Genomic DNA, 21,770 nt, shown 5'->3' with positions numbered 1-21,770 from the left:
ACAATAATTCTATAATATTTCTAAAGCGCCACCTACAATACAATATATAAGTACAAAGGAGAAACTACATTTGTGATAATTATTTTACAAGAGAGGATAATTTACAAGAGGGATTACTCTGTCATCACGACAAAGATTGAAGATACTGGATGTTTTCCCCAATACAGTCATATATAGAGTAACACAGCAAGATTTTTAGAAAAGCTATTACTTGTATGGGCGTTCCATAGAAATTAATTTGCGATTATCTCCCTTTGATTTCATGCCTGTATTATTTTGATTTATTTATACACACAGTCACCAGTCTACACTAAACTTCAAGTCTTATAAGTAAGCATTGTTACTTTAAATAATAATTTCAAACTTTAAACAAAAAGTTCACCGCAAATAACATTTTTTTACTGAGGAATTTTCGAAATCTGCACTACGTTCTCAACAAAAATTTATGATCATAACACTCGCTGATATCAGACCGATCAATAACGTTTATCAATGTTGATTATGTCTAAATTCTTTGGAAGATTATTAAAATCTGAGACACTTTTCATGTATTAAAATAAGATAAGTTTGTTTTAACAATGTAAATTAAAGAAAATTTATGTTTCTATGGAACGTCAATTAAACAATTTAAGAACAATATATTAACATTATAATAGCATTAATTTTCGATCTTTAGACAATTTTTCAAAGTGTTCCTTTCTATTTTAAGATGTTGATAGAGCCGTTTAATTGTAAATAACAATATTCACCACTTTAAAGTGATGTTTTATTTTAATAGATAGATTTTTAAAACATTATTTATTCTTGTTTAGTTTGTTCTGTCTCCAATTTTTTTCCATTTATCTTTGTGCAGAATATTCTCAGATCTGCAGTGACATCACAACATGTAACTGACCAATCAATGATTTAGCATTTGTGTTATGTAAACAATGTTGAGAGATGATGCGGATAAGAATCCTCTAGATTTTCCATAGACTTCAATGCAAATTAATTTAATTGATATATATTGACACCAGTTGAATCTAGTACTTTTACCCACTTAATATTGTTAAAGACACTATATAATGTCTCTATTTTGATTTTTATCATACTATATCCTCTGGTCAAAAAATAATCCAGGGCCGTAACTAGCCTCTTTTAAAATGAGGCAAAATATTCGCCGAGCGTATCGAGGCGAAAATATTTTGGCGAGGGGTCTGGGGGGCGGGGCGCTGAAGGCCCCCCCAGACGCTCTGAGAAAAATAATGCAAAATCGTGCATTCTGAGCTATTTTTTCAACAATATTCTGGTCTCATAGCAATAAAAAAAATCATTGTATTTTAAGACTTTCAGGTTTTAGGGATAACATTAAAAAAAGATCGATATATATATATATATATGATGGATAAAGCAAAAATCGTAATTCTCATAATCCTTAATATACCGAATATGTCTGTCTGTCTGTTCTTGACTTGTATTGTACTTAGACTTTGGTGATTTTGTTATGACTACAGTACCCTTCAAGAGTACCAACTCTCCCACACCCTACACCGAGGAAAATGTCGGAGCCACTCCGAAAAACTCCGATATTCCTCCCAAAATGATGGGAGGAATTTGGGAGTAATCTCTCCCAAAATCAGGTAAATGTTTATTGTGATAACGAGCTCACTCTCTACACCGAGGAATTAATTGCCCTTATCCTACTTTGATCTATACCGGCACAAGACTGAATGGGTAATTGGATTACCTGACAGGTAAAGGTTGAAGTAATAAAGAATTATATTTCCGGTCTTCTGTACCAGTTTAAGTGTCAAACAGGTGTATAATTTTAAATGTCTTTAATACTAATTAAATTTCATTTGTGGTAATAAAAACTAAAGTCAAAATATTTTCGTATTTTTTGTTAGCCCATCTAAAAATATCTTAACCTTAATGTACTTGCTTTAAAAAAAAAAGTATTATAAAATATAGCGGAATATGTGAAAACAAAATATTCTACTTCAAAGTTAAAGTCTTTATTTAAAAATTATAAGTCTAAAAGTTTTATATATGCAAGTATTCACCATTCATTAGACAAAATAATTGCCCCGTAATAATTGTGTAAATATACGGCATTTTCTTTTTACGATTATCTAATTGCTGGAATGAATAAAAGATTTAAAAGCAAAATGTTGTTGTTAATTCTTTCAATTGTATTCAAGTTTTATAAAAAATGAAAACTACTTAATTTTGACCTCGATGTCTTCACCAGTAAATTAATATTTTATTGACGAAATGAGCATACTTGTGTAAAAATAACCGGAAACTTTCGCTAAAATAATTTGAGCAGTTAAATAAAATAACGTGTTTGAAAGTTTTGTATATTCAAGTAAAAAGGAAAATATTATTCACCATTCGTTATGCTTAACAATTGTAAATAAACGGCATTTTCGTTTTACGATTTGTTGGCAGTATAGCAGAATAATAATACATTTCCGTTACAACAGGAATACTTCCAGCTGCATTAATTCAACTTTGTTTAATATTAACTTTCGCACAATGAATGTAAATTTGTGTATTTTCAACAAAAGATTTTAAAAACAATTATTTGCCGTGCGAAGACAATTCCACGATACACATCTCAGTTATCAACAGTTTGGGTTGAACTTGAACTTGACTTACTTAACAATGTTAAATGCTAAAAATAGTTAACATCAATGTTATCCACAGCACGAGTTTTTTAAAGGGCGGGAAAAAATATCGCGTACTAGTAAACTCAGGTGACCTTTCTGGCCGACCGTGGGAAAGTCCATTCAAGGTTTCTAAAGTTGCAGAACGACATTTTTGTGCAATCGTATTGAGGCTCCAGAAGGTCCTTTTACAATTGATTTATCGGGAAAATATAATTCTTATCCGAATAAACGTGAACACATTTTTAACTATTTGAATTTTAATGTTTTATCTTTCAAAAAAGAAAGTACATTTATAGTTATATGTCCATGGTCAATAATATAGATTTACAGTTGGTGATGTATCAATTGAAATTATGATGGAAATTGTCCGGGGTGATTGATTGTATTCAAATGACAATAATCATGATAATACGATAAAGAAATGCCAATTGTAGGCGGTTGGGAAATTTTGAAAATAAAATGATGACTGATTTAACTGGAATAGAATATTATGATGGGCAATTATGAGGTTTGATAAATTTTATTAATAATTAAAGGATTAGTGACCTATCGGATAGCGATAAGCGGATTACTTATCATCACAACTTTTAACATCTTTTGTAAACGTAAAATGATTGAGCGTCATAAACTTGTCCAACACCGGTAGAATTATAGTACATTTATTATATAATTAATGTGAAAATATTAGTCTTTGGGTTACCGAAAAAACAACATGATTTTATTAGCCAGTTGATTTTTTAATAATGAACAATTAATGCGCTGATATTGCTTATTGAATAAGTTATAAAAGAAACTAATTGTGGCAAAATCGTCCTTGCTGAAAGAACACAGTTACACAATGTATGACCTGACCGGACTGTAATAGAAACACAAAATAACAATTTTCTTCATACTTTTTCGTATGTACGTTCTATTTTAAAGATAACGGCATAAGACACAAATATAAAGGATAATAATTATCTTATTCTAAATGATATTGTCACATCTTTATCTGTCAAAGAAAGGAAAACATTTGTTCAATTTATAATACCGTGATTTTAAAGTACACCTGTGCAACCAAGATCGATTAAATGTTCAAAGGTAAATTATCTGGGTAATCCAATTATGTTGTCACGCGTCGTTAATTTGAAGTACATCCGATGGGCAATAAACCAATTAACAGCCACGCGGTGTTGGGAGAGAATCTTTGGAGGATTTTAGGAGTGAAATCCGCGGTACTCGGTGTGATTCCGAGAAACACGGAAATCGGAGAAAAAAGTTATCGAATCGATATTTTTGAAGAGTACTGTAGATTTAAATATAGTGACAGTGCAGTATTATACTTTAAGTACTAGTACTGTTAAAGTCGACATTAGGGACCATCTTAATCTTGTTTTACGATATTAATGATTCTTTTATTGTTGGAGACCATCCAGCAACTATCAAGATGAAGAACAGGAATTAAACTTTAACGATAATTATTGATCATTCGTAATTTTCTATACATTGACTTTGTGTGCGATTAGGTTCTGTGCACGTGTACTCAATATTCCTTTTTTTCTGTTAAAAGAGTCTGAACATGACTTAATGCAAAGGTAACCCTTCAACATGTTCAATGTAAAAGGTCATATGGCAATACATTGTTGTTGTTTTTTTTTTCATTTTTTTTTATACTGTGGAATTGGTGACCATATTTCAATTTAAACCATGTCAGCTTTCTAGTTTTATCTACGAAAAAAGCCAGTTTTGTTCTCTTTGATATCAAGTTCAATTCTCCATGCAGAAACGACGATTCATTTCTGTGTCTTGTAGCATTGTATATTCTTAAAATATTTTCTCGCACATTGTCTGGACATCGGTTGGCATGCAACATTGCAAAACCACACTTTTACAAATGAAAATCAACACTCAGACTATAGTCATTAAGTAGGACAATAAATTAACAAAAGACAAACCCGGGACATAGAAGTACAAACAATAGACCATCAACTCTGATAACTAAAAGTAAAATAGAAACATGGATCACGAAAAACATGAAGGGCTACACCAGAGAGTGAAGAGTAAAGAGAACTGGCTTCTCGCAAGACACTTTCCGTCAAAACAATTTGACAATCTTTTTGTTTCAGTTTTTTTTTTTTGAAATTTCAAACATGAGGCATTTGCCTCATTTGCCTCAATGTACATGTAGTTACGGCCCTGTAATTAGCAATATAAATAATCAGTTATAACCTTCAAATAGATGAAAAATCTAGAGAAATCCTATCTGCATCACCTCTTGAAAAATTTAAATGCCAGGATGTCTGGATCTGAGAATATATTTATAACATACATATAGATGTCTTTTTACACTAAGCTATTTTTTTAAGGTATAACTACCGCCAGATGGTTAAAAACAGACAATGTCAGCAACCAAACCTGCCAGAAGAACCTATGCAAACAGAGAAAGAAGATGACAGTCTCCATGCTTCATTCAACGTAGAACTGCCCTTTGATATTCCTTCTGACGTTGAAGAAGAGTAAGTTAATTTGCAGGGGCGGATCCGGCCAGGGATGATTCCACGTGTTTTCAAATGGGTCCCTTGAACATCAAATTGGGACTTTTTATCCCAATTGGGAATTTTTTATGCATACAATCAAAGACGAAATAATATCCTTTTGATGTAAAGATGGAAAATGTATATAAAATTTCACCTGTACACTGATTGAAGAAGTTATTGGATCGGGACCAGGGAAGTTGTAATACATAAATATCATTGCACATGATGCACTATCATCTTTACTTGACTTTGGTAAACGAGGCCTATTACAAAAACATATATACCAGCTAACACAAACCTATGGCAAGCCATTAAGCTATTTATTCGCATTTCAAATTATCTCATAATATATAAGATATCTTATATAATATATAAGATTTTTATAAGATATTTTATATAATATATATGATTTTTATAAGATATTTTATATAATATATAAGATTTTTATAAAATATTTTATATTAAATATATAAGATTTTTATAAGATATTTTATATAATATATATATGAATTTTATAAGATATTTTATATAATATATAAGATTTTAATAAGATATCTTACATAATATATACAATATCTTATATAGTTTATAAGATATCTTATAAAGTTTATAAGATATCTTATAAAGTTTATAAGATATCTTATATAGTATAAGATATCTTATATAGTTTATCAGATATCTTATATAGTGTAAAAGATATAAGATATCTTATAAAGTTTATCAGATATCATATATAGTGTATAAGATATTTTATATAATTTATAAGATATCTAATATAATTTATAAGATATCTGATAAATATACAATGTACATATATTGTTTTTATCCTAAAATTACTTCCAATACTTTAGTAATTAAATCGAAATCATGGTCTGTAATTTCTCAAAGAAATCGAAATAGTTGAAACATGGACCGCGAAGAGGACATCAATATGAACTGGTTAGGAAGCAGAAATATTCATATAAGGGCTTGCTCAACGTGGAAGTGAGCTAACAGGCCACTTTAAGTACAAAGAAAAACTATATGAAATATCTTATAAACTATATAAGATATCTCATGAACTTTATAAGATATCTTACAAACTATAGAAGATATCTTACAAACTATATTATAGATATCTAATGAACTATTATATAAGATCATATCTTATAAAGTTCATGAGATATCTTGAAGTTAGATTAAATAGCAAAACGGCTTGCCATATTAACCACTGAAAAAGTCATCCATTGGGTATTTTTTTAACAGATCATCTTTATAAACTTACCTTGATTCAAATGGATTTCAAATTGAACTGGCCAAAATCAATTACAAGTTTATATAATTAATTGATAAGATATTTAAAGCAATTGAACCAGTGAACTTTAAAATTATTGGGATCATTTTCATATCTTTTGAAACAGTTCCATAATGATGACATCGTATAATTCGGGGGGCTGGGGGGAGGGGCTCATTTCATGAATGGTCTTTCATAAACATTATTTTCAAAAACGCTCAAACTTTTGTCTTTTGATGAAATAGAGCAAAATATAAAACAATTTCTTTTACAAAACAAGCTTTAATCAAATTACATAACCGGCTCTGCAGGGCGATCTGCATTTACGAGACCGGCGCCCATTAAAATTTATTCATCAATGTTATACATAAAATTGAATTTGCTCTTTGCAGAGGTCAGTTTCGGACACCCATTTTGACAAAAAGCATGTGTTTGATCAACCTGCTGAGCGATCTACTCTTACGAGGTCATATACTCCCATAACATTTTAATCAATTGAATCCGGCTGCTAAAATTGTTTAACTCATGTTGACATTTAATTAAATCGTTGTTAATAAAATGCGATTGTAGTCAGCATTCTTATCCAGATTTTACTACGTTTTGACGAGAAACTATGAAAAATTATAGTTGCCGTATCGGTGTTGGAAACTTTTCCGAAAATACCGACTTTTATTTTATTTTCCTGAATTGGGAATTTATATTCACAAACATTTTTGGGGCCGCTGGCAAATTTAAGGGCCGCTAAGCGGCCCTAAACTGTATAGTAGAATCATCCCTGCCAGCCATTTTAAAAAGGGGGTGTTCCTAACCCAGGACAAAGGGGGGTTCCAATTACATGTCCCTGTTCAAATGCATTGATCGTCCAAAAAAAAGGGGGGGTTCCAACCCCCGGAACCCCCCCTCTGGATCCGCGCCTGATTTTATCATTTATATCGGCTTGAAAAATGATTAGTGTAACTTGCTTTATTATGCGTCGTACCTAAGTTTGATATCGTTTAAGAATTTGTTAGATATAGGAGGATGTGGTATGATTGCTGAATGACACAAATCTACATCAAATTTGTATTTGTACAGTTCAAGATTATTACAAAAGAGATTTATTATGTTCATATATTTATACTGTTTAAGATTATATAATCATCAATTATTTATAATTTGTATACCATGTTCAGTTTGTATCAAAGTATTTTTAAAATATACAGCATGTAATTTGATTGAATTTTTTTTTACAGAAACATTGCAGATGACTCAGTTTACGACAATGATGAATATGTTCCAGCTGGTTCGGTCACATACACTGTCATTGACAATGCAACACAGCGAGGGAAGCCCAAATTGGTGGACAACATTGGATTTTCATACACATTGAAGGTAATGAATTTATATTTATTTGAGTATATTTGAATAAAGTGAAGAAAGGAACATCAAATTTATTTATTGTATATGCTTTGAAATTCATTAACATTTTTTTTAACTATTTAATTTTGATGTCTATTACATGTTTTATTTTATGTTTGTAGAATTATTATACAAGATTTAATTATACTTTGATCTTTTTAATTGAATTATTTAATTACTATAATCTGATAATTGGATTAAATGAGATGGCATGAGTAAACAAAGCAACACATTTGTGTTTTGAATTATCCTTAAGGGAGATAACTCTGTAAAATCAGCTAAACGTTTTAATTACGTTGTGTTGTAAAGGGAATATTAAGCTTCTCAATGATCAAAATTGTTGTTTGTCAAACTGCTATATAACCAGTGTAATTTTTCTGACAAAACGGTTGGTTCAAAATTTTTGAAATTTTTATATACTTGTTAAAGGGTCAAAGTAAATACTTTGTCAAAATTTTATGAAAATTAAACGAGCCAAATTAATTTTAGTGAAAGTGTTGGGTACCACCTTAAATATTGATAATTAGATAAATAGATAATTGGAATAACTATGATTTTTATGCATTTGGAATAAATATTTCAATATTCATAAATACATTATATTACATATATATAAATGAACATACAATGTAACACAAAGTTTATTTGTCAACTATATATGGTATTATATATATGTTTAATAAAATATTTTCTGTTACTTTTAGAGAGAGAAGAATGGTGCTAGAATCTGGCAGTGTTCTGTCAGGAACAAGACTACACACTGTGGTGTTATAGTACATGAGGAAGACGGTATCTTCATTCCTCCTTCCATACAGCACAACCACACAGCTGCACCTGGTACCCTGACAGCTACGAAAATCAAAGTGACGGTAAGATTATAATATTTTTATGCTTAACAAAATACACATTCCAATTTTTTTTTATACGACCGCAAAAATTTAAATTTTTCGTCGTATATTGCTATCACGTTGGCGTCGTCTTCGTCCTGCGTCGTCGTCTTGCGTCGTCCAAATACTTTTAGTTACTTTTCGCACTCTAACTTTAGTAAAAGTGAATAGAAATCTTTGAAATTTTTACACAATGTTTATAACCACAAAAGGAAGGTTGGGATTGATTTTGGGAGTTTTAGTTCAATCAGTTTAGGAATTAGGGGCCAAAAAACGACCCAAATAAGCATTATTCTTGGTTTTTGCACCATAACTTTAGTATAAGTAAATAGAAATCTTTGAAATTTAAACACAAGGTTTATGACCATAAAAGGAAGGTTGGGTTTGATTTTGGGAGTTTTGGTCCCAACAGGTTTTTAGGAATAAGGGGCCCAAAGAGTCAAAAATTGAACTTTGTTTGATTACATCAAAAATTGAATAATTGGGGTTCTTTGATATGCCGGATCTAACTGTGTATGTAGATTCTTAATTTTTGGTCCCGTTTTCCAATTGGTCTACATTAAGGTCCAAAGGGTCCAAAATTAAACTTAGTTTGATTTTAACAAAAATTAAATCCTTGGGGTCTTTGATATGCTGAATCTAAAAATGTACTTAGAATTTTGATTATTTGCCCAGTTTTCAAGTTGGTCCAAATCGGGGTCCAAAATTAAACTTTGTTTGATTTCATCAAAAATATAATAATTGGGGTTCTTTGATATGCCAACTCTAACTGTGTATGTAGATTCTTAATTTTTAGTCCCGTTTTCAAATTGGTCTACATTAAATACCAAAGGGTCCAAAATTAAACTAAGTTTGATTTTAATAAAAATTGAATTCTTTGGCTTTTTTGATATGCTGAATTTAATCATGTACTTAGATTTTTGATTATGGGCCCAGTTTTCAAGTTGGTTCAAATCAGGATCCAAAATTATAATATTAAGTATTGTGCAATAGCAAGAAATTTTCAATTGCACAGTATTCAGCAATAGCAAGAAATCTTCAATTGCACAGTATTGTGCAATAGCAAGAAATTTTCAATTACACAGTATTGTGCAATAACAAGAAATCTTCAATTGCACAGTACTGTGCAATAGCAAATATTTTCAATTGCACAGTATTGCGCAATAGCAAGAAATATCTAATTGCACAATATTGTGCAATAGCAAGAAATTTTCAATTGATTGGAGTTATCTTTCTTTGTCCAGAATAGTAGTTGAATCAACTTAAATCATTGTTTTATACAATACACAATGTATATTCACTTTTACTACCAACTGATAAATTAAAACAATCTTTACCATTCAGTGATAACAAGCACTTTTTGTTACATTTTAATATTTTATGATGTATTTAAATGAGTAGTTATTGTTGCAAACTCCATTAGAAATTTGAATTGAGATCAGTTTTGAAAAAAGGGAAAGGGGGATGTGAAAAAAAAATGGTGGGGGGGGGGGGGGGTTCAATTTTTCTCATTTCAGATTTCATAAATAAAAAGAAAATTTCTTCAAACATTCTTTTGAGAGGATTAATATTCAACAGCATAGTGATTGCTCAAAGACAAAAAAAATATTTTAAGTTCATTAGACCACATTCATTCTGTGTCCAAAACCTATGCTGTGTCAACTTTTTAATCACAATCCAAATTTAGAGCTGAATCCAGCTTGAATGTTGTGTCCATACTTGCCCCAACCGTTCAGGGTTCAACCTCTGCGGTCGTATAAAGCTTCCCCCTGCGGAGCATCTGGTTTATTATTTGCCCAGTTTTCAAGTTGGTCCAAATCGGGGTCCAAAATAAAACTTTGTTTTATTTCATCAAAAATTGAATAATTGGGGTCCTCTGATATGCCAAATCTAACTGTGTATATAGATTCTAAATTTTGGTCCCTTTTTCCAATTGGTCTACATTTAGGTCCAAGGGTCCAAAATTAAACTAGGTTTGATTTTAACAAAAAATGAAATCTTGGGCTTCTTTGATATGCTGAATCTAAACATGTTCTTAGATTTTTGATTTGGGCCCAGTTTTCAAGTTGATCCAAATCAGGATCCAAAATTATTACATTAAGTATTGTACAATAGCAAGAAATTTTCAAATGCACAGTATTCAGCAATTGCAAGAAATCATCAATTGCACAATATTGTGCAATAGCAAGTATTTTCAATTGCACAATATTGTGTAATAGCAAGACTTTCAATTGGAGTTATCTTTCTTTGTCCAGAATAGTAGCTGAATCAACTTTAATCATTGTTTTATACAATACGCATACAATGTACATGCATATTCACCTTTACTACCAACTGATAAATTAAAACAATATTTACCATTCAGTGATGACAAGCACTTTTTTACATTTTAATATTTTATGATGCATTTAAATAAGTAGTTATTAGGCCAACTAAAATTAATTAGTAGATTTTCATCCAAATTTTTGAAAAAAATGGGGCGGGTGGGAGGATTTTATTTTTTAATTTTTATTTCCAAATTTGAAACAGGAAGTTTGGAAGGAAACACAATTTTTGACGGTTACTGGAAACTGAGATGAACAAATCCGCAAATCGAAAATTTTTCAAAATAACAAAAATCGGGGCGGGAGGATTTCAGAGGGGCGGGCGGGGATGAAAATCTACCAATTAATTTTAATTGGCCTTAGTTATTGTTGCAAACTCCATTAGAAATTTGAATTGAGATCAGTTTTGGAATAAAGGAAAGGGGGATGTGAAGAAAAAAAAAGGGGAAAGGGAGGGGGGTTGGGTTTGGTAGGGGTTGTTCAATTGTTCTCATTTCAGATTTCATAAATAAAAAGAAAATTTCTTCAAACATTGTTTTGAGAGGATTAATATTCAACAACATAGTGAATTGCTCAAAGGCCAAAACATTTTAAATTTCATTAGACCACATTCATTCTGTGTCAGAAACCTATGCTGTGTCAACTATTTAATCACAATCCAAATCCAGCTTGAATGTTATGTCCATACTTTCCCTAACCGTTCAGGGTTCAACCTCTGCGGTCGTTTAAAGCTGCGCCCTGCGGAACATCTGGTTTTTAAACTAGTTTAGTATATTTCAAGGGCACCAAGATGAGATTTGTTTATGTTTTGATTAATTTTATGAGGAAAAGAATACTAAAACTCTTGTATGTCTTTAATACAATTGCAATTATTTATTTATTTTGATAGAAATAACCAACCCCTATTTATTTTATTGAAGTCTGTTTACATTATATTGATAGAAATTATCAACCCCTATTTTATTTTTGAGTACTTTTTATACGACCGCAAATATTCAAAACATTTTGGTCCTATATTGGTTTCATGTCGTCGTTGTCGTCCTCGGGGGCGTCCGAAGCAGATGATTTCCGGATAATAAATTGAGAATATTAAGTAAATAGAAATCAATCAAAATTTTAACACAAGGTTTATACATTGTTATACATGTAACCTCTTTGAAACTTTGAAGTTTTGAAAAACTAAAACTTTTCCTTAATAGCTGTATTTGGCAAAACTTTTAGGAATTTTTGTTCCTCAATGCTCTTCATCTTCGAACTTTATTTGGCCTTTTAAACATTGTTTTTATTTGAGCGCCACTGATGAGTCTTTTATAAGAGAAACGTGCGTCAGGCGTGAAAATAAAATGTTCATGTTGGTATCAATGATGAGTTTATTTGATTTTGGGTTTTTTGGTCCCAACAGTATAGGAATAAAAGGCCAAACAGGGGCACAAACAAACATTTTTCTTGGTTTTCGCACAACAGTTTTATTTGTACAAATTGTGCTTTATTTTGCCTTTTTTTACTTTTTTGATTCAAGTGTAACACCGATGAATCTTTTGTAGACGAAACGCGCATCTGGCGTGTATACAAAATTTAGTCCTGGTATATATGATGTGTTTATTTACAACCACTTTGTCGATGCCACTGCTGGTGGAGATTTATTTTCCCGAGGGTATTACCAGCCCAGTAGTCTGCACTTTTGTGTTGACATGAATATAATCATTGATATGGTTATATTTATAAAGTAACTATTTCTATGTCGAATTTTTGAAATATTAAGGTTTTTTTTAACTGAGGAATAGATTACCTTAGCTGTATTTGGCAAAACTTAATTTTGGTCCTCAATGCTCATCAACTTCGTATTTAATTTTGCCTTTTAATACGCCCGTCAAAATTTTGACGGGACGTATTATGGTATACAAATGTCCGGTGTCCGTCCGTCTGTCTGTCTGTCTGTCTGTCTGTCCGTCTGTCCGGCGTAAACATGTCGCACCATAACTTGAGAACGACTTATCCAAATTTCATGAAACTTAATATAGTTGTTTCTTATGATGGTCAAATGATCTGTATACTTTTTGGTGAAAATAAGATTTAAACTTTTTGAGTTACGGCACTTTGTAACTAAAACAGGGGTGTGTTTTTTTTTTCACATGTCGCACCGTATTTCAAAAGCGTTTCTTGATTATTGCTTAAAACTTTACACACTTCTTAGTTATATTAATCTCAATATCTGTATGCTTTTTGGTGATGATTCAAAATTTCATTTTTGAGTTTTTGAGTATTTTGTAAAAAAGGGGGAGGGTTTTTTTACATGTCGTGCCGTATCTCAAAAACGATTTATGATTATTGCTTAAAACTTTACACACTTCTTTGTTATATTGATCTAAAGATCTGTATACTTTTTGGTGATGATTCAAAATTTCATTTTTGAGTTATTGAGTATTTTGTAAAAAAGGGGGAGGGGTTTTTTACATGTTGTGCCGTATCTCAAAAACGATTTACGATTATTGCTTAAAACTTTACACACTTCTTTGTTATATTAATCTAAAGATCTGTATTCTTTTTGGTGATGACTCAAAATTTCATTTTTGAGTTCTTGAGTATTTTGAAAAAAAAGGGGAGGGTTTTTTTTTTACATGTCGCGCCGTATCTCAAAAACAATTTATGATTATTGCTTGAAACTGTACACACTTCTTTGTTATACTAATTTAAAGATCTGTATACTTTTTGGTTTGATTCAAAATTTTATTATAGTGATATTTGTTTTTAAAAAAAACAGGGTGGGGGTTTCACATGTCCCAACGTGTCTTAAAAACAATAAATGGTTATTGCTTAAAACTTCCTCAGAAACTATTTATGATTATTGCATAAAACTTCCACACAAGACGTCGGGCGTATCATGCGCTCATTGCGCAGCTGTTTATTAACTTATTTTGATCTGTATATAAAATATATAAAATTTTAATCCTGGTATTTATGATGAGTTTATTTGTACACTAGTTGGTTGATTGCAGGATAAATTGATTTATATACAGCTATATATGTTAAATGTGTTTTATTTATTCATCAGACTCCAGTTCACTCAGAGAATGTAAGAAGTGGACGAGAAAGAAAAGATACAAATAAAATGTCTAACAACGTAAATATAGCTGATTCCATGATAATCTCCCTTGATAAGATAACAGATAGGTCAAAGGAACACTCCATCTCAAACTCATGTGAGGTTAAGACAACAGACAAGTCAAAGGAACACTCCATTTTAAATGCTGCCGAAAACGACTTTGAATGTAAAGTGTGTGGTGAACGTTGCAGTAATGGCACAAATCTGAAGGCGCATATGAGATCACACATTGATAAAAAGACTTTCAACATATTTAAATGTGATACATGTAATAAAGAACTGAGTACAAATGATGGTTTAAAGAGACACATAAGAACTCATACTGGAGATAAACCTTATAAATGTGATGTATGTGGTAAAGTGTTTGGGGAGAATGGTAACTTACAGAAACACATGAGAACACACACTGGTGATAAACCTTATAAATGTGACGTATGCGGCAGAGGATTTAGTGTTGGACAGAGCATGAGGACCCATATGAGAACACACACCGGTGATAAACCTTATACATGTTATACATGTGATGTATGTGGTAAGGGGTTTGGGCTGAATGGTAACTTACAGAAACACATGAGAACACACACTGGTGATAAACCTTATAAATGTAATGTATGTGGTAAAGGGTTTGGGCAGAATTGTACCTTACAAACACACATGAGAACTCATACTGGAGATAAACCTTACAAATGTGATGTATGTGGTAAAGGGTTTAGGCAGAATGGTCACTTACAGAGACATAGTACTTTGCATACTGGTGACAAAAAGTATGAATGTGACCAATGCAGTAAAAGTTACCCTCATAGTCAAAGCTTACAGAAACACATGAGAATACACACTGCTGATAGACCTTATAAATGTGGTGTATGTGGTAAAGGATTTAGTCGTGTACAGAGCATAAGAAAACACATGAGAACACACAACGGTGAAAAACCTTATAAATGTGGTGTATGTGGTAAAGGATTTAGTAGTGTACAGATCACAAGGACCCATATGAGAACACACAACGGTGAAAAACCTTATAAATGTGGTGTATGTGGTAAAGGATTTATTAGTGTACAGAGCATAAGAAAACACATGAGAACACACACCGGTGAAAAACCTTATAAATGTGATGTTTGTGATAGAGGATTTAGTTTCTTAATGAGTTTACAGACACATATATGTATTCAACCGCATTAAGAAATGTTGGATATGATGCATGAACAAATGCTGAGAAAAAAACTATTTCATATAAAAGGATATAAGATCATTCAATTGTATATTAAACCTGAAAACTGAAATCTAAATTCACATTTTTGTCGAATCTGCAACTTTTAATTCAAAAAGCTTGACAAAGGAATAGTGATCTAGCAGTGACAGTCACTGCAGCTTTAACAAACTGCTAAAAACGTAATATTTCAGTACGTAGAAGACTTGGGACTTCATACTATGTACTTGTTGAATAAAGAAGCCTAGTATTGTGAAGATTTTCTCCGTCATATGTGCACTGCCACTTACCTCAGTTTCAAGGTTCAGTGACTCCTTGAAAAAAAGCTAAGATATTCGTTTAATATTCTTATTTTCTTATATATATGTAGTAGGTGGTTTTCTATGCTAAAGAATAACCCCGACAAGAGCTTAGGGTTCAGATGCTTTATTGTACCAGTAGATAAAATAACAAGTCTGAAATAGCAATACAACATATATAAATAACAAGCTATTTCGTATAAACATAAATATATATTTTTACAAAATATCACAGATTTATATATAATACAGAATTATAATAAATAATACCTTTAACCGTTATCAACTCAGTAGCAAGTAAAATGTATTGCAAGTAGAAATTGTTCAATGTTTACATTCTATGAAATTATCATCGGGTGTCACGTGTAATATTACAACTGCTTGACCTTTGACTATACACCAAATCGGAATTTAATAAGTAATTTACGTGTATCTGTGTATTTGTATTCAATACTGGTTTACCTTACAAACGGTATATAATAAATGTTACATCTACCAGAGCTCCAGATAAGAATTCACAAATTGGGTTTTTTACCCACCATTTTTGTCGAGCCTGCAACTTTTGTTGCAGAAAGCTCGACATAGGGATAGTGATCCGGCGGCGGTGGCGGCTACGGCGGCGGCGGCGGTGTTAGCTCACTTCTTAAAAGCTTTATATTTTAGAAGGTGGAAGACCTGGATGCTTCATACTTTGTATATAGATGCTTCATGTTACGAAGTTTCCGTCAGTCACATGTCCAATAACCTTGACCTCATTTTCATGGTTCAGTGACTACTTGAAAAAAAAGTTCAAATTTTTTGTAATGTTGAATTCTTTCTTATTATAAGTAATAGGCTAACTATATTTGATATGTGCGTACCTTGCAAGGTCCTCATGTCTGTCAGACAGTTTTCACTTGACCTCGACCTCATTTCATGGATCAGTGAACAAGGTTAAGTTTTGGTGGTCAAGTCCATATCTCAGATACTATAAGCAATAGGGCTAGTATATTCAGTGTATGGAAGGACTGTAAGATGTACATGTCCAACTGGCAGATGTCATCTGACCTTGACCTCATTTTCATGGTTCAGTGGTTATAGTTAAATTTTTGTGTTTTGGTGTGTTTTTCTCATGCTATATGCAATAGGTCTACTATATTTGTTGTATGGAATGATTGTAAGGTGTACATGTCTAGTGGGCAGATGTCATGTGACCTTGACCTCATTTTCATGGTTCAGTGGTCAAAGTTAAGTTTGTGAGTTTTGGTCTTTTTACCTAATACTATATGCCATAGGTCAACTGTATTTGGTGTATGGAACTATTTTATGATGTTTATGTCAGTCGCGAAGGTTTTATTTGACCGTGACCTCATTTTCACAGTTCATTGCACAGTGTTCAGTTTTTGTGTTTTGGTCTATTTTTCTTAAACTATAAGTAATGGGTCAACTATATATGTTGTATAGAAGCATTGTTAGCTGTACATGTCTGCCTGGCATGGTTCATCTGACATTGACCTCATTTTCAAGGTTCATTGGTCTTTGTTGAGTTATCTTGGTTAATGTCAAGTTTATGTGACAGTTGTAATAAAGCTTAGCTTTATACTCAGGACTATCAACATAATATCAATGATTAGTATAGAAGGCGAGACATTTCAGCGTGTGCACTCTTGTCTTATATAATCGGGTGATAAAGTTTTTTGATTGCATTATCAATTCCAATTCACCCCTCATGTTAATATCAAATTGGGTTTTTCACCACCAAGCTCCTTATTGTATTGGGTTTTTTCATCAACACAATATTGAATATTTAGGCAATATCAACCCCAGATTTTTTTCCGTCTTAAATATGTTTCTTTCTTTGTTTAGCTGTTTTATTTGGTTTATGGTTAGGGTTATTTGCTAGCTGTTTTATTTGGTTTATTCACTGAGGAGCAATTGTAGGTTTAATTTTTGTTCCGTTTCAAACTTTCTGCCAGTTTTGTATTATCTCATATATACTGTATAAAACGGATATGTGTATTCACAGGCACTCGTCTTATACCTTTATATAATAAATTCTGAGACCAGTGTAAAATGAAACAAAAAATAGTTTATAAACTTTAATTATACTTGAATGTTTTTGTTTTATTCCAATTTTCATAAATCTGGGTTTAGTTGTCTTTTATTAGAACTTTTGGTTTCTGATGCTTTATCATGTCATAATTGATTTGGCCTCAAGTGTTTGGCCTTTCACTTTTTCCAACTGATTTCTTTTTGAGGAAACCCTGTTTTTATTAGCAATGTTCTTGTTAAGGTACGCACACACGCCCGTGCTCGACGGCTTCCTAAAAACACTGGCTGAGTCTTGTTATCATCATAACTTTCCCTCAGCTTTTCAAAAGAAGCAGAAAACATGCTTCTATTCAATATTTTAACCGAGCATTTACTTTCGTTTTAATTCAATGTATGTTATGATAAATCCCGAGCAATGCGAAAAAAATATGACTACATGACACACGCTAATTGGATAGACGTCGAGAAGATCGAAATGTTTTCAAAAACACGTGTACCTATTGAGCAACGGCAAACTCTAACAGGGACCCATTTCAGCTACTTGATGCAGGGATCTATTTTTAGAACGAAAGGAAATTTCCAATTATAAATATTATAAAAAATAAAAATAGTTTACGCGACGACTGTAAACAGATAAGGGTAAACAACGCAAATGGTAGCCAATAAAAGGGTTGAGAACTCATGGTTTTGGAATATAATTGGGGTTTCCTTTGAATTAAATGGGTTATTGAACCCTGCAATGAGCAATTGCATTGGGTTTTTTATTATTTGTATTGCGTGATCACGCAAATACGCAGCTTATCTGGAGCTCTGATCTACATGATTTATTAATAATGACTTCATTAAAATATATAATACGTATAATAATTAACTACATAATATCATGCAACAATCATAAAGTTGCAAATATAATAATCATAAAGACTTATGATGTCAATATTATTGATTCCTTAAAAGCTCCAAATTAACGGGAGGTAAGTCATGTTTACAATATAATATAAACAATGCTAAACTATAAATAAATATACTCTTACCACTTGTGGAGTGAGTTGTACTGATAAAAGTAAATGGCACATCATATACACACCACACAATCATGTGTTCTATATAATTCTATATATCTAATAAACGTATCAAATATGGCGGAATGAACAAGTTGACTGTGGGATAGCTCCCGAAAAAAATGCAAGTAAAGGTGTCTAAAAGTATTTAACTGAACCAAATTGATAATGATGGTGAACTTAAATGAACAATAGAACGAATGATATGATTTTTGATGGAAGGAAAGAAGCGAAAAAATAGTAATAATACGAAATCAGGTCTGACTCCACCTTATAAAACAGGTTCCAAGATGGCGACGAACCAAAACAATCAAAACAATATGAACATATCTCAAGTTCTAACACAAGCCCATGAATCTTTACATGGATCCTATACTGAAGTCCCTATAAACAACAATGTGAACAATAATCAGACATTTACATGCAGTCCAAATCAGACTAACCAACTTCAACAAAGTTGTACTCGGCCAGTTCTGCAGAGCACCCCCTACCAGTTCAATCTTCTGTTAATTATCAACAATCGGCACCTGTTCCGATGCAGTTTTTACCACCCTCTGTTCCATCATCCGTCCAAACTGAAAGCCTTATGCCTATCCTTAACATCACACCACAAATGATATACAGCAATATCAACGACACAAACCACAGATTACAACGCCTAAAACACGTAATGAACGACAAACTGTCTAAATTAGATCTGCTTGATATGTTTGCTGAGAAATTTGAGAAATTTGAAAACCACATATCCAAAATGAGCAATGAAATGAATGATATCAGAAATGTTCAGCAGAAACACTTACAAACAATAAGTAAACAAGAAAATCATCATCATCAGATCGAAGATAGAGTGAGGAATCTTGAAAGATCAAACAGAAAATTGGAAAGTGAAAATTTCGAGTTGAAAGAAAAATTTCTAGAACTACAATCTCATTCCATGAAGTACAACTTAACTTTTGGTGGTATACGAAATCAAGATGGCTATGAGGAAAATACAGAAGATGTATTGAGGTCTTTTCTTTTGGAAGAAATGGAAATTCCTAATGTTGGAGATATACAATTCCAAAATTTGCACAGACTTGGTGAGCGGTCTGACGGCAAGGAACGAAGCATTATTGCCCGTTTTACTAGATTCAGTGACTATGAACGTGTTAACAGAGCAGCTGCGAGTAAATTAAAGAACAAACCACAATTTTCTATATACCAGCAATACCCGCGTGAAATAAATGAGAGGCGTAAAAAACTCATTCCGAAAATGAAGGAATTCAAAAGGCAAAGACGACACGCAAAGCTAGTGTACGATAAACTCCTGGTAGATGGTGAAGTATACAACATTGACGCCCGTTGTGAAGCCCCGCCTACAATTCCAGGTCAACCGTTACCCAATAATGATGGAGATTATTAGGACAACGCATCAGACATTGATTACGGTCATTTAACTGACATTCATAATACTTTGAAAATAACCTTTTTAAATGTATGTGGTATCAAATCAAAACTTTTAAATCCAGATTTTGATGTATTGATTAAAAATTATGATATTCTGATATTTGTTGAAACTAAAATTGATGAGTTTGACGAGTTAAAATTACCAGATGGTTACAGCTACTTTGCAAAAAATAGAACAAAATTTGTGAAAAAGTCAGAGGGTATAGTCGTTGTATTTAAAAAATCACTTTCTGACTGCCTGAAATTTTTGAAGTCAGACTCAGAATTTGTTCAGTGGGTGGAATTTTCATAAAATTGTACTAAAACTTTGATGAGCAATAAATTTCTATTTGGATGTATTTACATCCCTCCTGAAAATTCGAAGTATTCTTCAGAAGAAGCATTCACTGAGATAGAAGAAGAACTTCTATTTTTTTCTCATTATATAAATAATATTGCTCTTGTTAGTGATTTTAACTCAAGAACAGGACATATGAGTGATATTGTAGAAATAGACGAGAATCTGTTCGATATGTTAGATATTGTTAATGCATCTGAAATTATGAATGAAAATACATTGTGTGTAAATAACTTTATTAAAAAGGGTATTCCCCTTGAAAGGTATAATGAGGACAAAATTATTGTTAACAATTACGGCAGAAAATTAATAGAGTTATGCAAACGATGTTCATTATGTTTTGCAAATGGCAGATTGCATCAGGATAAATTTATTGGAAAAAACACTTGTAAAGACGCAAGTCTTGTTGATTACCTTATTTTGTCACCTGATATGTTTGACCTAGTTATGGAATTTGAAATATTTGACTTTGACCCTACACTATCTGATGTTCATAATCAGATGCATTTTTCTTTATGCATTACACACAAAAATTACACTGATCAACAAAATAAGAAAAACAACACTTACGTTCGATGGAACACAAACAAGGCACACGAGTTTACACAGGTACTCAGCGATGACACGGATGCATTGAATTTAATCAAACACACCCTCGAAAATTTTCAAACGGAATCGTTACACCACTACAGGCCAATGACCTAATTAGTGAACTCGGAAATGTACTCTTAGATACGGCTTCAACTGCATTTGGACCAGCGGGCAAACAGCGCCAAAGATCAACTCAAAACAAACCATGGTTTAAAAAAGAATGCAAGATTATGCGTGATGAGTTTCACAGAGCAAGAAGGAAATACAAAAAAAAAATAAGACTGCTGATAACAAAACACTGATGAATATGAAGGCTAAAGAATACCGACAACTCCTTAATAAGAGTTATAAAAAATACCAAGAAAATTGCGCAAACGAGCTTCGATCACTATCAAAAACAAACACAAAAGCATTTTGGAATACACTTCACAAATGTTCAAGTAAAAGAAAAGATAACCCACAGGTAGAGATTGACACTTTTTTTGAATATTTTAAAAAATTAAATGCAAGTAAAGATGATGAGGGAGATTTTAGTTTGAATATTGATAGTATTTGTGAAAATCCTGTATGTGATGAATTATTAAATGGAAAAATAACAGAGTTAGAAATATCTGATGCAATAAAGGAGCTGAAAAATAACAAAGCT

The 21,770-nt window shown here is 32.0% G+C and overlaps 1 protein-coding gene across 2 annotated transcripts; it reads left to right on the top strand.

The window, feature by feature from the left end:
• Positions 1 to 248: 248 nt before the first annotated feature.
• Positions 249 to 15,616, top strand: LOC143051596 (uncharacterized). Of its 2 annotated transcripts, XM_076224487.1 has the most exons (5): positions 249 to 330; positions 4,997 to 5,146; positions 7,673 to 7,811; positions 8,543 to 8,707; positions 14,102 to 15,616. In XM_076224487.1, the coding sequence occupies exons 2-5, from the start codon at positions 5,013 to 5,015 to the stop codon at positions 15,329 to 15,331; spliced, it is 1,668 nt and encodes a 555-aa protein (XP_076080602.1). In that variant the 5' UTR covers positions 249 to 330; positions 4,997 to 5,012; the 3' UTR covers positions 15,332 to 15,616. The 2 variants fall into 2 exon arrangements, with proteins under 2 accessions (XP_076080602.1, XP_076080603.1); XM_076224488.1 differs by lacking the exons at positions 7,673 to 7,811; positions 14,102 to 15,616 and having other exon boundaries at positions 8,543 to 8,628.
• Positions 15,617 to 21,770: the final 6,154 nt, after the last annotated feature.

The sequence above is a fragment of the Mytilus galloprovincialis genome, chromosome 11 (genome assembly GCF_965363235.1).
Source record: "Mytilus galloprovincialis chromosome 11, xbMytGall1.hap1.1, whole genome shotgun sequence".
Taxonomy (NCBI): domain Eukaryota; kingdom Metazoa; phylum Mollusca; class Bivalvia; order Mytilida; family Mytilidae; genus Mytilus; species Mytilus galloprovincialis.
This window is presented reverse-complemented; position numbering and strand designations above follow the sequence as displayed.

Coding starts and splice junctions, on each gene's coding strand:
- LOC143051596 (XM_076224487.1), top strand. CDS start 5,013: ATGGTTAAAAACAGACAATGTCAGCAACCAAACCTGCCAGAAGAACCT. Junction 5,147..7,672: donor CCTTCTGACGTTGAAGAAGA/GTAAGTTAATTT, acceptor TTTTTTTTACAG/AAACATTGCAGATGACTCAG. Junction 8,708..14,101: donor CTACGAAAATCAAAGTGACG/GTAAGATTATAA, acceptor TTTATTCATCAG/ACTCCAGTTCACTCAGAGAA.